General features: G+C 43.7%; 1 protein-coding gene across 4 annotated transcripts in view; it reads right to left on the minus strand.

Moving 5' to 3' along the window:
• Nucleotides 1-17342, minus strand: part of PTPRG (protein tyrosine phosphatase receptor type G) — a 722691-nt gene that overhangs the window by 168816 nt on the left and 536533 nt on the right. For all 4 annotated transcript variants that reach the window (XM_040454574.1, XM_040454572.1, XM_040454573.1 and 1 more), the window contains one exon: nucleotides 2458-2524. In XM_040454574.1, coding sequence (XP_040310508.1) covers nucleotides 2458-2524 — 67 coding nt within the window. The remainder of the gene's footprint in view (nucleotides 1-2457; nucleotides 2525-17342) is intronic.

Consider the following 17342-nt stretch of genomic DNA (forward strand, 5'->3'; position numbering starts at 1 on the left):
GTGAAGGGCACAATTATTTATGTCCCATCAAATTAACAGATCATTCAAATCCCTCACAGGACCTTCAACTGAAAATGCTTCCAGTTCCACCAAAAGTTGTTCTAGCGATTGAAAATGTTCATTCTCTTCTGGAAGAATGACAAAAGAGATGTGTGTTTTCACAATCCCCTTGTCACAGGGAAAACCCATGACAGCCTGAGAACGGAGGGTGCAGTCACATTTCCAAGATGTTCTCTGACTCCTTTCTCTTCCCAGTCAGAGCAAAACTCAAGGAGCCTTAGTTTCTTCTCCTCTTCTTCAGGTTTCATATTTTGATATTTTCACTTATTTGTACGTCTGCTTGATCCACTGAGTTGGCGGACATTTACTGAATGTCTGTTACTCACCACACACGCAGGGGTTCTTGCCCTCATGACGCGGACACTTCAGTAGGTAATACACGAGTGAATAAAAGACAAGGTTATTTTTGATACCTTCAAACGGTTCCAAGAAAGGAGCCTAGGATGATGTGGTGGGGAGTGGGTGGGCCATGGGATAGGATAATTAAAAAAGAACTTTCATCGCACACAGTGGGCATGCCACACGTCTGCTGTACAAATAAGTAAACTTCCTCCTGCAGGGAATTATTCCTGGCAGATCTCCTCTGACTTCTCCATTAGAAAGTGTGTTGAAACCACAACTCAGGCATCTTTGTCTCCCTCCCAGTGCCAGGTAAACATATAAGAGCAAACACGTAATAGCCTCTTGGAGGGTAATTGTGGATAATGAGGAAGGATATAACACGATTATGCCAGCACAGAGCTCATGAACCAAATGATGACTAGGCAGTGAGTTTACTGAGATTTGGGGATCTGAGAGCTAACAGAAGCCTCCGCTTATCTTTAACATATGGAATCTCCTTCAATTATCATTGTGGAAATAAGAACATGATCTGCCTTAGCTGGTGGAATGCTTCCTCTCTAACTGAAGAATAGGTACCCGTTTCAAAGAGTCTAGAACTCTTCATGGTGTTTTTGTTTTCAAACATGAATAAGTCAGAGGGAAGGAAGGAAATGATCTAGTCATCATTTACTACGTTTCAGGCCCCAAAACTCAATCTACACCACGAACTGGAATTTCTGGAAGGGTTTGGTCAACTGAATGTCCAAGGGGATCTTATGGGAAAGGAGCTCAGAATGCACAACATGTTGCCCAAATACCAGCTTTCTTTGCACTTTTGAGGTGTCCAGAGAACAATGCAAATATCCCTACTGTCCAAAACCACCACCGTTGTGACCAACATCAAAACACAAACAAATGCGCAGGCAGAAACAGTTTTGGCAAAGTTGCTCTGTTCTCTAGAGAAACTGTCACATAGCCTACTTCCCAGCTCCATGTGAGGGGTTTGCTTTGGGGCAAACCGAAATTTTGAAGAAGCCGTGGAAATTTCTCACAATGAAAACCTCTACGGGGGTGTTTTCAGCCACCCTATTTTCCTACTTTTCATACGTTTATTATTGTTCACTGCCGCACGATTGAATGGTTATAAGAGAAGGACAATTAATCCAGAATCCTGCTGGCTTCAACTGTACCCTGACAAGTGGTTTTAGTTTCCCTGAGAGAAACGGGGAAAGATGTCTGTTAAGGTCTGCAGAGTTGGCTAATGTTGAAAGACAATCCTCCCAGAAAGGTGTGACAATGTTTTATCACAGCTGTGGAGATGAAGGGTAGATTTATTATGGTTACTAATGCTATTTCTGTCAATGTCTTTGGAATTCTAATTAGATTATTAAAACTTTGCAAATCATGACACTACCTCTAGACTCCATACCTCCCTGTGACAAGGGTACTTTTGAAATTAGAGGATCCTGATGTCATAGCTAATGATGCATTGCCGATAATAAAGTTGCGGGGAAATTCTTCCAATAAAAACCAGTTGGGAAAGACAGAACCCATTTATCTTACTTTCTCTCCCAGTTTTATGCCTGAGGATAAGACGTCTGCTACACAGAACACGGCCTAGCTTTTTCCATGCTAGTGGCTCATGATGCTTGCTCACATGCAGCAAAGTTTAATGACTTGTCACAGCTACTTAAATTTTTTCCCTAAATCTGAGCGGCAAATCAAGAAATTTATTAATGCAAATACACTTGAAAGAAGAGTATTTTTAAGAGAGACATGAGACAGTGGCAGGTTCAACGCATACAAACGGTACATCTTAGGGCATTTTGATTTATAACACATGCATTCAAAGTGGTACCTGAAGAGAAACAAATGGCTTACTGTTAACCCAGATCCATTTTCAGGTAATAAATGGGCATCCTCTTTACCCATCAAATAATGGCTCTAACGCCCTTCAACATCAGTGGATGAGGAATCGGTGTCACCCTGTGTCCTCTGCAAGATAACCCCATTCCTTTAGGTGGAGACCTTAGCTCTTCACATACCAGCAAAAATAAGCGTACATGGCTTACTTACCATGATGTACGACGCCCTTCAACCCATGGATAATAGGATCCAGTGCGGAATTGTCCCTTGGACTGACCTACATGTAAAGGAAACATGATTGGTTAAATCTATTCTGGCATCAGACACAACAGCCTCAGTTTAATCTTCTGAAGAGAAGGGGGTGGGGGAAATAGATGTTATCTAGCAAGCTGCTTAGGTCTTACATATACCATGGCTCTCACCAAACACAGAAGATTTATGACATAATAAAATCAAGTGAGGAAGTCTAAATCAAAAGAAAGAAACTTCTTAGAATACATTAGAACAGGAGAGAAATACCACAGCCCTACTAAAATCTTAAAAAGCAACGGTAAGACTTTCTTCTTGCTTTTGTTTTATTAAAAGTACACCCTGATCTGCTAAAAAGTCATTGAAAGTCATCAAAGAGTGATCCATCATTGACTGAATATTTCAGTACCTTCTTGTGATGTGTTTTCCCCCCCTGCTTCTTTTTGGAAAATGGATCTGTGCCCTGCCAGCCTGCTCTCCTTTCTGAGGATCCCAGTCTCCTGTGCTTTACCACCACCATACTATAAGAGGAATTTCTAAGACTACCTCAGAGTAGGAGAGGGGAGGACAGGGTAGGAGAGGAGCTTGAAGAGACAGTACCTCCCAACTTCACTTCCCTCTGGGGTTTTTAATTCCCCCCAAAGTCAAGCCTCTTTCCCATTCTTTCCCTTAAGTTTCTGATTATTACTCAGTATAAACTCTCATTCTTGCCCTTTCCAGAAGACTAAAATTCCACCAGCGTATTATAATTTTGGTTTTTAGGTACTTTCTCGTAGACACTAATTAAAATAGTTACAAATGAAATGCAACGACATCTAGATTTTACTTCAAAATAATCCAACAGTGGATAGCAGTTCGAAAAGATGCGACAAGACTGGCTATCAATCAATCATTGATGACCTTAGGTGATGAGTATCAAATGGGTCATGACACAATTTTCTCTATACTTTTTAGAGTGTGTGTTTAACTTTTCCAAAATCCCTTATCTATATGGTCAGCCTATCTCCTGAGTTTTTTTTTTCAGAAATAGTTTTTATATTTTTAGTTATTTTTAATGTTTATTTATTTTTGAGAGAGAGAGAGAGAGTGAGCAGGGGAGGCGCAGAGAGACAGGGAGACACAGAATCCGAAGCAGCTCCAGGCTCCAAGCATCAGCTCAGAGCCCGACGCGGGGCTCGAACCCACGAATCGTAAGATCATGACATGAGCTGAAGTTGGATGCTTAACCGAACGAGCCACCCAGGCGCCCCGGGGTGGGTATTTATATTTAACCCACTTCTAACATAATGAAGTTCAGATATTGGCGAATCTTTCAAGGTGTAGCAAGACCCAACTGGATGTTTCCTAGTTAATTCAGGGTCATTGGAGGTCAAAATTTTAGGGTAACTGAAAATCTCCCACATTCCTTCTCCCTGTTAACAAATCATCCACTGGACTGCCACTCCTAGTGTACTCTCGGACAATACCCATACTTCACACGATTCCTTCTGTTTTCTGCTTCAGCATCTCCACGTTAGCACAGTGGTTCTCACCTGGAGGTGATTTTACCTATCTCCCACTGCCCACACCCATCCTGAGGTCACTGAGCCACGTCTGCAGACATTGTCGGTTGTCACAAGTAGGGATGAAGAAGAGGGGCTACCAGCATCACGTGGTTAGAGGCAAGGCTGCTGCCAAAAATTCCATAGTATTCCGAATAGCCCCCCTACAGCACAGAATTATCTGCCCCAAGATGTCAACGGGGCATAAGGTGAGGTTGAGAAATTCTAGTTGCAGGCACTGTGAGTTAACAGTGATTAATATGTCATTACATATTGATGACAAGAGCCTTGGGTTATGGTGAAATTAAAACACAGGTGTCATTATGTATGGTGTCACATTTATAGACTAATAAAGTGAGGTGGAATTTGGTACTACACCATAAACACTACAGACACTTCAGAAAGGATCAGTGAATAGGAACCCAGTATACCAGATCACAAAGGTGGAATTCTGGGAGTTACCATTAGCATACCTCCGAATTGCCTGACAGGAAGCTCTAGCCAAGGGTTTGACAGACTGGTTGAGCACAAAGCATTCTTGAGAGGTAAACATCCACAAAAAAAGACATCAAAATGAAGACCTCATATTTACACCCTAGCAAATACTCACCAACATTTTACAAAGATGCTCAAAACTGGAATCACAACTCAAGAATGCAAGATAAGAGAGTCTACTGGTAAATGTGGCCAAATTTTAGAAGTGAAAGAATAAATAGGAGTGGAGAGAACTATCTCGTATCAAATTGAAGGTATAGACAAAAACATGGTCTTCCTTCTCCTCCAGATTTAGGCTGGTAGAGAAGTTTATGCTACCTCAACCACCCGTAGTTACCCTAATATCTCTGGGAAATGGCAAAAGGGCCACAAACTTGTGTCATGCCTGTCACATGCACCTTTGCAATCTGACTTGGCCACTCCTCCCATCACAAGTGTATACCAACTTCTCCACTCTTTGAAACTGGGCTTGACCCCGTGACTTGCTTTGGCCAATGGGACATGAGCAAACCTGTATAGGGAGCAGCTTACACAGGGCTTGCATGTAGAGTTTTAACCTCTCTTGGGACTCTGAAATTTCGAGACCACCAGGTGAAGAATCCCAAGCTAGACTCTCGGAGGACAAGATGACATGGGGCAGATAGGCCGTCCCCACTGAGGTAGCTCTAGACTAGCCAGCTTGCCAACTATCAGATAGGACAGTGAGTCTCTCCCAGACTATCCAGCCTCACATGAACTACCTGAAGGCCCCAGAGACCACCCGAGCTGGTCCCAACCAGATAAACTGCCCAGCTAACCTACAGAACCATAAAGCAATAAAATAATTGTTGTTTTAATTAGTTGGGATCATTTGTTACAGCATAAAATAACTGTTAGGGTTTCAGAGTGTGTACAGAGGTGGAAGATTTGGGACAGACTAAGAAACCAAGAATTTTCTTATTTTTTTTTAATGTTCATTTATTTATTTTGAGAGGGTGGGGGGAGGGGCAAAGAGAGGGAGGGAGGGAGGGAGGGAGAGAATCCCAAGTAGGCTCCATGTTGTCGGCACAGAGTCAGACCCGGGCCTCGATCCCATGAACTGTGAGATCATGACCTGAGCCGAAATCAAGAGCTGGACACTCAACCGATTGAGCCATCCAGGCACCTGACCAATAATTTTCTTGACCAATATACTCTGCTTCTGGTTTGTCATAAAGGTTTCTCAATGAGACTCCACATACCAAGACACAGCATTGGCTGTTAACCCAATCAAATCATGTGCTTCTCCAAAACTGTGTTACCCCTCCTCTACCAGGGCAACATTTCAGATGCTTTTGATTTTCAATCCCAACTGTGGGGGGATGTTTTATTGTTGGGGGACCCTTTAATGCATTCAGTCTTATTTCATGAAAAGAAAGCTCAGAGAAAGCTCTAGTCCCCCATTTCTTCCACTCACCAATAACATTTGTAGCTCATGCAAGAGGAAAATAACCAGGCAACCTAATCCAGGTTGACTTTCTGACCACTTCTGACTACAATATCTCTACTCAAGTCAGATCCCATTCAAGTTCCAGGGCCTGACCCTATATTCTAAGTAACCCCATAAATGAGAAAACCTACAATGCCCATTTGCCTCCACAGCCCCCATTGCTAGTTTCCATGGCTGGGGTTAAGGAAAATAGATCAGGAGAAAGGAAGAGAAAATGGAGATCATTGGCTGGTCCAAATAACTTACTAGTAATACTGAGCTCACTCTCCAGTCTATGTGTTGGTTCTAAAGCTCAGGGTGGGAATCCAAATAGCATGCTAATAAGTGGATTTGTTCCAGTAAAGGCACAACCCTGTCTGAAATAATCCCTTCCATTTACTGTTTCAATCAATTTGCCACTTAAAAAAAAAATCATGAACACAAGCTAAGCAATTTGGATAGCTCTGAAATATGCCTACGGTGAAGAAGGCTGTTTGAGCAACCCATATTTACATCCTGGACTCATCCAGAGTAGAGGAGGCCAGAGGGTGGGGGAAAACAATGAAATTTTGAGTCAGGGATGAATGCTTAGAGCGTCAGTGTCCTCACCTATAAAATGGGGTTACAATTTCCTAATGCTGCCCTAAGGATTAAATGTGTAAAGCTTGGAGTATAATGCTGAGTACAAACGCAACATTCAAGAAGGATGGATGTGACTGGGCAACAACTTGACCCAAACACTCAAATTTAAATGAATGTCAAACAACAGCAGTTTCATCCCTGAACTTGTCAATGTGCTTGGCTCTAAAAGTAATACCTACTTGAACTCAAATTTCAAAAGATCCAAATTTATGTTTTATTTGACATCCACTCAGTTTCGTAATACGCTGCTCCTTTGAAAGCCACACGAGGAGTTTTCCTGGATCTTGAAATTCGCCACCTTCTCCTCTGAGATCAAAGGAGTTATGCAGTAATACTGAGAAGGTGGCAATTACACAAATGAGCTTAAAATGGCCTTGGAGAAATGGACATCCCCTTGCCCTGCAGTTGGCGCTCTTGTTGCAAAGCTCAGCTCCTGGCCCTTCTAACTCGGAGCAGCTTTTGTGGCATGAGTCATCGTCAGAAGGATGGCATGCCAACGCGACAGAGGGCCCTGAGCGAAAGCCTTTAAGTTGTCTTTAGATATAACAAGCGACACAGAGACATTAGCCACGTAGGAAACCATGACACGTAGGTTTGGGCAAAAGGCCAAATTCATATAAATGCTGATGAAATCTAATCTTCATAAAATTATCTTTCCGAATAATAGACCATGATAAGGATTGAGCCAACTATCAGATTCATAACCACGGTGTCAATAATTTCTAGAGATGCGTCTGCAAGCCAGGGCCTTACGAGGACCTGAGGTCTTTCCTGCTTGAAGCAAAATGAAATGCAAGTAGAGAGGCCCCAGCAGACTGCATGTGCCTCTGTTCAGATTATCAGCTGCCACTTTCCAGTCCCTCGTGCCATTTGGCCCTTGACTTCGATCCTAATAATCTTCAATCTATCAAGTCCTGGCCATCTGCTAACTAGGATGGCCAAGACAACCTACTTGCCTTGAATCCGACATCACCAGCTGCTCCTTTCGTCCTATAAACGTCACATCCAGCCAATATCCTCTTGTGGGAAAAAGGATTTATGCCCGATGAGAGTGAATGGCTACATGATTAAACCACGCCTGTGAAGGAAAGTGTCAAACAGCAGGACCAGAGACTCCACATGGCCTTCCTGAACGGCAGAGGTGATGAGCCATCCACTCCAAAGGTTAGTGGGCCACTGTGTACTCAGAAGCTGAAGTGTCCGATCAGGACAAGGGCAAGCACTTCTCATGAGATCTGATCTCAGATCTGATTCTCCTCTTCCTCCCACGGCTCTTACCTAAAGAGCCATGTGGCAAGGACGCTGCAGCTCCTTTCATTCTGACTCCAACACCTTGGTCACCACTCAACACATTCAGAGTCAAGTTACTGTCAAGAACTTCCTGGCTCAAACCATTCACAACTTGGTTACTTTTGTACCACTGCATTTCAGTTAGGCCTGACCCAGAGACAGGACACCAACCAGCTTCCTTTATTAATAAATGAAATACTGGTCAATAATTTAGGAAACGTGTCTATGTGCAAGGACACAAGCATAGCATCAAACCACTAACCACACGGATCCACATTGAAAACACCGTTCTTCTCTGGACTGTCTTTGTAAATACTCACAAATATGGCTTTTCTTCTTGGACAGCCCACAGCCTCTCCCTGTTCTGTTGGGAGAAATTTCTTTTTTCCCTTTGGACATCCCAACGATGCTTTCTATTCTCTCCTGACTGTCACTGCTGCCACGGGATTACGACAGGCAGAATCAGAGGTCGTGGTGCATTGAGCATCCCAAACTGCCACGGAATAAAGTCCGAGAGAAAACAAGGGACACAATCCAGAGCGAGGCATGACAGAGGAAAAAGGAGTTCTGTGAAGGTGTGCTGCTTTTCACGAAAGGAGGGATTTTAGCCTCCCCGTCAGCTAAAGGCAACTCACCAAGTGTGGATTCCTGGCCAGGAGGCTTGGCTTCACTTTGAGTAATAAATTTCCAGAATCATACCGTAAGCCTGATCTCATAGATATGCAGAACATCACAGGCGCATCTCACAAGAGAGGCAAGAGCTCCTGTTGGGGGGAAGGGTATGGCCCCGTATCATCATCTATTTTCTGGCACTTGACAGGACACCCTCCTGGGACTGGTTTCCGTCCACAGATGACAAAACGCCTAATTCCTCAGCCATGGGAAGGGATTAATATGAAAAGGCAACACAATTATAAATGCTAATAGGATTCACCCTCCCCGCTTCAAAAGGAGTTTGAGCATTGACACAGCTTACTTACTGTTAATTCATAATGTTAGTGGAAACCAGTCAATTCACAAGTTATTCATCTCCAGAGAATTGAGATTCGTGGCCAGAGAAGGCCGCAGAGGAAATGAATTTAATGCTCTTGGTCTATTTCGACTGACCTTCTCTATCCCTTTGCTCCCGCTACTCCCGCTCACCAGAGTATTTACCACTTAATTGTCAGACTTGGCTTGGAGGAGTCTATTACTGGAAAAACCAACCCAGCAGGGTGACAGCGAGGCCCAGTAGCAAATCCGCACAACTGCGGACCTTGCCAGCAGCAGCCTCGCCTATTGTCAATACAGGCGATTTCTCCTTTTCACGAGGATCAAACTGTCCCGGACTGAGTACACAATGCCATTTCCTCTGGCTTTGGACTCTCTCAAAAACTCAATTTCAAAGCCAAGGCAGGAGCGAGAGAGAGAGAGAGAGAGAGAGAGAGAGAGAGAGAGAGAGAGAGAGAAAACGGGCAGGCTGGGGCACCTGACAAATGGAACTTCCACATGGTGATTTTTGTCCTTCTTTGTCTTTTTAATGCATTGTGTTTCAGAGCCAAGAAGGGAGTGGGAAAGCCTTTCCAGCAGTTTCAGACAGAGACCCAGAACCTGCCTGTCCCACCCCGGCCAGACTTCTCAAAGTAAAGGCTGCTCTTGAACTGGAAAGAGGCAAAAAAGAAATTCCAACCTAGCAAAGTATGACTGAGAGTCTTAGGCTATAGTGCCAACAACCATTTCACACAGATACTGTTATGATTTTTTGAATTAAAAGAAAAAAAAAAAGGCATGCAATCTGGGGAAGCCTGGGGCAAGAGAAGCTTGTTTCAGGTTCAGTGGCTTGGCTGCAAGTTTCTCTCGATTCAGCGTGGCAGTGCTGGACAACTTTGCCTTTCTTTTGTTAATAATCCTGCCATGCCCTGAAAAGCCCCAACAATATCAAAGTCTTGGGGGAGAAAGGAGAGCCGACTGCTTCCACAGGGAGCAAGTGGCTTCAACCAAAACACATTAGATGTGAACCTTCACCCTTGCTTTCTCTTTCCCTCGAAGCAAAACGCTGCTCAGGGCTCTCCATTTACAAAAGACTCGGAATCCAGAAAGCACTGTGTGGGGACTGCTTTAAATCCCCGCCATGTGTGCAGCAAGAAAAATATAAAAGATGAGGCATATCAGACCAAAGGGGTCACCAAATTGATCCTTCCCTTGAAAACATTCCTCCACTTTGGTCATGACTTTGGATAAAACTGAAGCATCCAGATGGCATTATGAGGGATGGGGAAGGCTCTCCAAATACCATGTAGCTATCATATATCAAATATTAAAATGACCTTGCTCATCTTACGGTTGTATAAAGAGGTGATGGCGGAAAAAAACAAATGGTGCCTTTGGCCTCCATGGCAAAACCCCAGGTCTTCTGCTCATTTATTCAACAGATATGCCCTGAGTGCCAAGGGCATGCTGTGGTGGGCTGACACTAAGAGGGCCCTCAGTGATTCCCAATCCCAGGTCTTCAGACCCCTGTGGAATTAACTCCTTCTGGGGATGGGCTGGATCTAGCGGCTTGCTTTTAACAAGTAGAAGGGAGCAAAGTCAGAGACACCCCTTTGATGATCAGGTTACAAGAGACTCTAACGCCCATCTTGCTAGCGGATTCGCACGTTGTGGACTTTGCTTGCATACTTTGGTAAAGTAAATGGCCATGCTAGAGAAGCCCATACAGTGAGACCCTGAAGGTGGTCTCTGGCCAACAGCCAGAGGGAAACTGAGGCCCTCAGTCAAACAGCCCTTGAGGAACTGAATTCTGTCAACAATCTGAGTGAGTGTGGAAATGGATCCTTCCCCAGCTGAACTTTCAGATACGACCTCAACTCTGGCTGACACTGTGATTGCAGCCAAGTGAGAAACCATGAAGGAGGGGACCCAGAGAAACTGGGAGATGGTAAATGTGTGTGGTTTTAGCTGTTAAGCTTGTGGTAATGTTATAGGGCAATAGATAACCACATAGCAAGAACTGGGTGCTGGGATATGGAACTGAATGAATCACAGACCTGACAGTCTACTGCTTGTTCCCACAGGGAGACGAGGGCCCTGGCCTCCTTAAAGAATCCACATACCACCATTTTCTTGATACTGGTGCTTCAGCTATTCAAGGTAGTTCCCATCACTCTAAATAGGTTCTTGCCTCTCACAGACCTAAATTGCTATGTTACATCATAGCTTCTAGAGTTTGAGGGGAAGCAATACGTTTAAAATCCAAGCTCCAATGGGTCACCTGGGTGGCTCAGCTGACTGTGTGTCTGACTCTTGATTTCAACTCAGGTTATGATCCCAAGGTCATGGGATCGAGTCCCACATCAGGCTCCACACTCAGTGTGAAGCCTGGGTGAGACTCTCTCTCATCCTTTGCCCTTCTCCTCAGCTCACACTCACTCTCTCTTTCTAAAATTATAATAAAATTGGGGCACTGGGGTGGCTCACATGGTTAAGCATCTGACTTTGGCTCAGGTCATAATCTCAATGTCCGTGGATTCAAGCCCCACATCAGGCTGTGTACTGATAGCTCAGAGCCTGAAGCCTGCTTCACATTCTGTGTCTCCCTCTCTCTCTGCCCCTCCTTCTCTCTCTCTTTCTCAAAAATAAACATTAAATTTTTTTTAAAAATAAATAAAATTATAATAAAATAAAATCCAAATTCCAACCAGGAAAATTTGGCAAAAATAGTGCGTAAACCCCAAATGGGGCAAACAGACATCAATCATTAATTCTGAGATACAGTGTTTTCAGTGGCTTTTATTTTGAACAAACATAGGAAACCAATAAATTGCAGCACCAAATCCGAGTCCTTCTCAAAGAAAGATGTCCCTGGGCAAGGTACATAGCACAACACACTGGTGTGAGCAGCTGCTGTTTCTGATTCATAGCAACCAAGCTAAGTGAAGACTAATTACACACTCCATACTCCTTTTGGAAGGGGTATTTCCACTCTGTGCCTCCTGTAGAGCACTGAATGATTGCCCCCATAGTGTGGCCTCTGAAGATTGATTAAGTATCAATCCACTTTTCCCAAGCAATACCTCACAGAGTATTCCCTATTCCAAACCACACGCTTATGTGAAGGCTTTGGTGCTCGATACTGTAAGGGGGACTTTATGTCCCTGTCACTGTCCTCTGAAATCAATCCATTAACTCATCTAAACATCCCATTTCATCCAACAACCCAGTGATAGTTATTTTCAGTGTACCATCATTAAAGTTGGAGCATCTGACTTAAGAGCTTTAGTTAAGTAACGTTTTGGGGGATACAAAAAAATTATTGAAGTGTACAAAGGTCTTCAAATCTACAAACTAGGAAGATTCTTTTTAAGTACCTGGTAGTCTACACAAGGGCCAGCCCCATCTCAAGGAGGACACAGATTAATGCTAACTGAAGAGTTCAGCTTTGTATGGAAAATGCACCTGAGTTCAACAGAGGATAAAATTAAATTGCAATGAGGAAAGACAAAATCTTTCCCAGCAGGCCTTGATTGATAGAACGTGTTATTTGTAGCAGAACAAAATGGAAAACCAGAAAGTTTGTTCCTAGCAATCACTGTCTCACTGGGCCAACTTTCTCTCCTTTGAGAAAATAATATGATTTCTTCATAGAGCATGTAGTCTACTTATTTAAGCAACAGTGCTCAGGATCTTCCACTTCCTCCAGCAGCTCTCTTGAACAAAACAGCCCCAGTAGGGGAGGTATAGGTAATATTTAACCAGGAAGAGGTTTATCTCGTGAATCCTGCCATGGATAACAACCTGAGAATAAGTCACTTCTTAGAAAATGACAGGCGCGCATCTCCTGTGATGAGCTCATGTGAAACCTGGGTGCGTCCGACTGGCAGAGGGGTTAAGCAGAGTTTTTGAAACCAGGTTGGTAGACCCAGGTTCAAAACCCTACTCTTTGACTTGACAGCTAATTAGCTGGATGAAAGTGAATTACAACCTCACTATGCCTCAGTTCCTCACCTGTAAAAATGAGATCACTGCCCCTCAATGACACAGGGTTATTAAGAGGATTAAATGGATGTTCAGCGCAGTGCCGAATACACCCAGGATTCTTCAAAACTAGCCACAGCCACTCTTTCGCCAAAGGGGCAGGCATGCCCTGCTGGTACCCAACCAGGCATACACGAACACACATAAAGACACAAATACTACTACCTCTAGTTACAAACAGACCGACAGTATCGGGGCTCTAAGCTAAATCCAGTGAAGCACGAACTCCCCTACCTGCACCCCAATCTTTGATTACAATAGCATGGTAACATCTTTCCACCCAGCAGACCAGACCCCAAACCCAGGAATTGTTTTCTTTCCATGGCCACATACGATGTATCAGAAAGTCCAGAAGATCCTACCTCCTAAATATACCTCGAATCCAAATCCACAGACCACCTCCCTCCAGCTTCTCCATTCTGGTGCCTACCCCACCATCACTCTAAACCTAAGTAACCTCCAACAGCCTTGCCTAACTGGCTTCCCGACTTTCTCTACTGTAACCACTAAGCACCGGCACCGCCTTTACCAGCTTTAGAAGTAAAACAAAAATCAGACAACAACAATGATGAAACACTCTTCTGACTGACCTGAGACGTGATCTGGGCACCTAGGCGTTTGAAAGCTCCCTAAATGATTCTGACAGAACCAATGAGTTAGAATGATCCTTCAAAAAGTACACTTAATCACAATACATGCCTGCTTAGCGGTTCCCCAGGATCGGGCTGAGGTCCTCTGCAGATTCTTACTGCCATGACTCTCACGGTTCACTATAGTTCAGCAGCACCGGCCTCCCTCCTCCTTCTTCCTTGGATATTCTCGGGCCTTTTTACTTTGGCCATGGCGCTGTCCCCTCTGCCTACAATGCCCTTCAATCAGATCCTTGAAGGGCCGATTCTCACTCTTCAGATCGCAGCTACAAGAGGCTTTCCCCGACCACCCCATCCAAACTGGCCCGTCCCAAATACTTGTTAACTTATCACTCTCAGTTCCTCCCCAGCACCAGCCTCTGCCTGTCAATACCTGAAGTCTGGAGGGCAGCCGAGGGGCTTGGTGCACCTGAGGATATCCTGGCGGCGGGGGGAGGTGGTCCTCAAAGTTTAAGCAAGTCAGAGGGTCCTCATCCACTCCAGCATCACCAGGTTAGCTAGCACCTGTAACACATCCTCTGTCACGGCACCTCCTACCCTTCCTTTTAATGACCTGTTGAAACACCTGTCCCCTGACTGGGCTGACAGCTTCCTGAAGGCAGGGTTCGTACTTTATTTAATTTGATTTTATATTCCCAGCACCATGCACCTCAGTACCAGCACAGAACAGACACTAACACATGTTTGTTTTCTGAAAGAACAATAGGTAGCTATAAAAGGGGTGAGAAGGAGGAAAGAAATAAAAGAAAAACAGATAAAAGAAAATTTCAGCCAAGGATTCTTGGATTTATGTCCAGAGAATCTGATTCAAGTCCTGGCTGTGTACTGCTCGTGTGACCTCAGGTATGTGACTCGATCCCTCTGGGCAGGTGGACAAGTGCACACCCCCCCCCCCCGGGGTGGACCCACAGGGGCAGACTGAAAGCATGTGTGTGGCAACAGGCATTACATTCCACACTGTACACACCCGGGGACTATCGCAATGAGGTGAGCTTCGGTTTTATTTTCTTTCAATTTCACTACCGAAAAGTGGTATGGCTGACAAAGGAAGACTTTGGAAGGAAACGCAGAAACAAAACAAAACGAAACAAGCAATTATTAATAAAGACTGCCAAAGCAAACTTCCTACCTTTTTAAAAATGGATCGTAATTTGTTCCTTATTGGTTAAATACATGGTCTTCAAAGTCACATTGCCGTGGTTCAAATCAAAGTTCCATCACTGATGAGGTGTGACGGGGATCAGCAAACGATGGTCACCGGGAAAATTGTACCCACTGACTGTTTTTGTAAATAAAGTTTTATTGGGACACATCTACGGTTTACATATCGTCTGTGGCTGCTTTCCTGCCATAAAGACAGAGTTGGGCAGCAAAGCCAAAAATACTTATTATCTGACCTTTCTAAGGAAATCCTGCCAATCCTGGTTTTAGGCAAATAAATCACTTTACTTCTCTAAGCCTCACTGTCCTCGATCTAAGAAATAGAGACACTAATCATATTTCCCTCGTAGGGCTGTTGAGAAAGTTGAATTGAGATAATCCACATAAAATACTTAGCGCGGTGCCAGGGATATACGCAGAATTTGATACATTTTGAATAGTAAATATTTTTGTTAAATTATCCGTGCTAAACTCTATCCAATCAACCAACCACTTGCCTATTCATCAATTCACTAACTTATATAACCAACAAATATTGGGGCACCTAGCTGGCTCAGTATGTAGAGCGTACAAATGTTGTTCTCAGGGTTGTGAGTTCAAGCCCCATGTTGGGCATGGAGCCTACCTAAAAAAAAACTAAATTGACAAATATTTACAAAGTACCTGATAAGTAGGATATATTTTACTGCCGATATACCTATTAGATGAACAAAAGCAAACAAAACACATGAACGTGAAATTTTTCTGTCCGTAATCTTCTCAAAGCCTATGAGCTATTCAACAGTGACATGAGTATTAGCAGGTAGAGTATTAGTACTATGTCAACCAGACTCTGAGCTTTGTTTTGTTTGAAAAGATACACTAGGAAGCCCAGTGCCTCTCCCACATTAAGCCTTCAAAGAAATCTTTGGGGAATGGCTGATTGATTGATGGTGGTTACAAAGAGTTGACAAAGCAGGAAGGTTTCCAATGACGGCACAAAAACCGCCCACATTTTATGACACAGGAAATGAACTGTGTCTCTCTGTAAACGTCACATGAAAATTTAACATCCAGGAACAGCTTTTTGCAGGTGTTGTGCTACTCAGGTCTTAATATCACAGCTAAAGTAATTCAAAAAGGCTAACAGTTCACTGGGAAACGTGAGAGTTGCCTTAGGATGTTAAATCTGTGAAGTCCAACACTGCTCTATGAGGCGCAGAGCAGTAATTCGGTTGGTAGAAGAGTACAGAGAATGCGCTACAGAAAGTGGTTTGTCAGCCAATGTGAGCATCCCCTTTTAGTTCTCAAACTTACTTACAATTTCAGATGAAACGTTCATAAAATATACTGCCCGCTTCATTGCTTCCTTCAACATAATCTAAGCCACAGTAAGTGATTAAAGTCGGATCTTTCAAATAATGATTGGGTGACCAGGTTCTAATAAAGCAAAGGGTGTCTGGCCCCCTGCTACGTGTCACTAGAAGGTCAAGCATCAGAGAGTTCTCCCATGAATGTGTGCGTATGTTCCAGCATATGGCTGCAGCGACATAGAGATAGATTCCTCTGAATCTTCAAAATTATTTCTATTTTTTTTTAATTTTTTTTTCAACGTTTATTTATTTTTGGGACAGAGAGAGACAGCATGAATGGGGGAGGGGCAGAGAGAGAGGGAGACACAGAATCGGAAACAGGCTCCAGGCTCCGAGCCATCAGCCCAGAGCCTGACGCGGGGCTCGAACTCACGGACCGCGAGATCGTGACCTGGCTGAAGTCGGACGCTCAACCGACTGCACCACCCAGGCGCCCCAAAATTATTTCTATTTTTAAAAATTTATTTATTTATTTTGAGAAACACATGCATGAGAAACACATCCAGGTCATCTCAATCCTGGTGAAGACACAACATTTCCAGTATTCCAGAAGGTTCCCTTCTGGACTCCAGAAGGATCTCGGCATCAGTTGATACTCCCATACACCATATACATATAAATGGAATCATCCAGTCACCTGCTTTCATGCATCACTTTTGTTTCACCTGCTTTCATGCATCACAGTATCTGTGAGATTCATCTGTGTTCCATGTAGCAAATAGTTTTGTTCTTTTTTATTACCGTAGAGAACATGATCATATGAATATTTCATGATTTATTCATCCAACATTTGCTGTCTTAGCAGAAGATTATTTCTCTTGCTGTCATATAAACCATGACCAACTTAATGTAGTTTATGGGAAGGTTTTTAGCCAACAAAACACCTAAGAGGGGGGTCAATATCTCGGGAAAGCAGCCAGCACAGCAACGACACTGAATGTGAACTGTATTCAAATGACACCAAAAGGCACGGCCAGTACCATGACAGATTCATAATCTGTCCCACGACCATGGGAATCAGCAGAGCATCGTGGCCATGTCCAAGGTCTTTGAGAGTTGGGCAGATCTTTGGGTTTCAGTTCTGGATACCAGGCTGACTTTGGGCAAGTCATTTACCCTCAATGTAATTCAGTTCCCTCAACCTCAAAATAAAGACAGCTTCAATAACCTCTTCAGCTGTCATGAGGGCTGATGTGATAATCGCTTAGGGAATAAGCAACCCTACATACGATTATCACTGTGCCATGATAATACA

This window comes from Herpailurus yagouaroundi, unplaced genomic scaffold, assembly GCF_014898765.1.
Source record: "Herpailurus yagouaroundi ecotype Mexico unplaced genomic scaffold, PumYag 213, whole genome shotgun sequence".
In the NCBI taxonomy this organism is placed as follows: domain Eukaryota; kingdom Metazoa; phylum Chordata; class Mammalia; order Carnivora; family Felidae; genus Herpailurus; species Herpailurus yagouaroundi.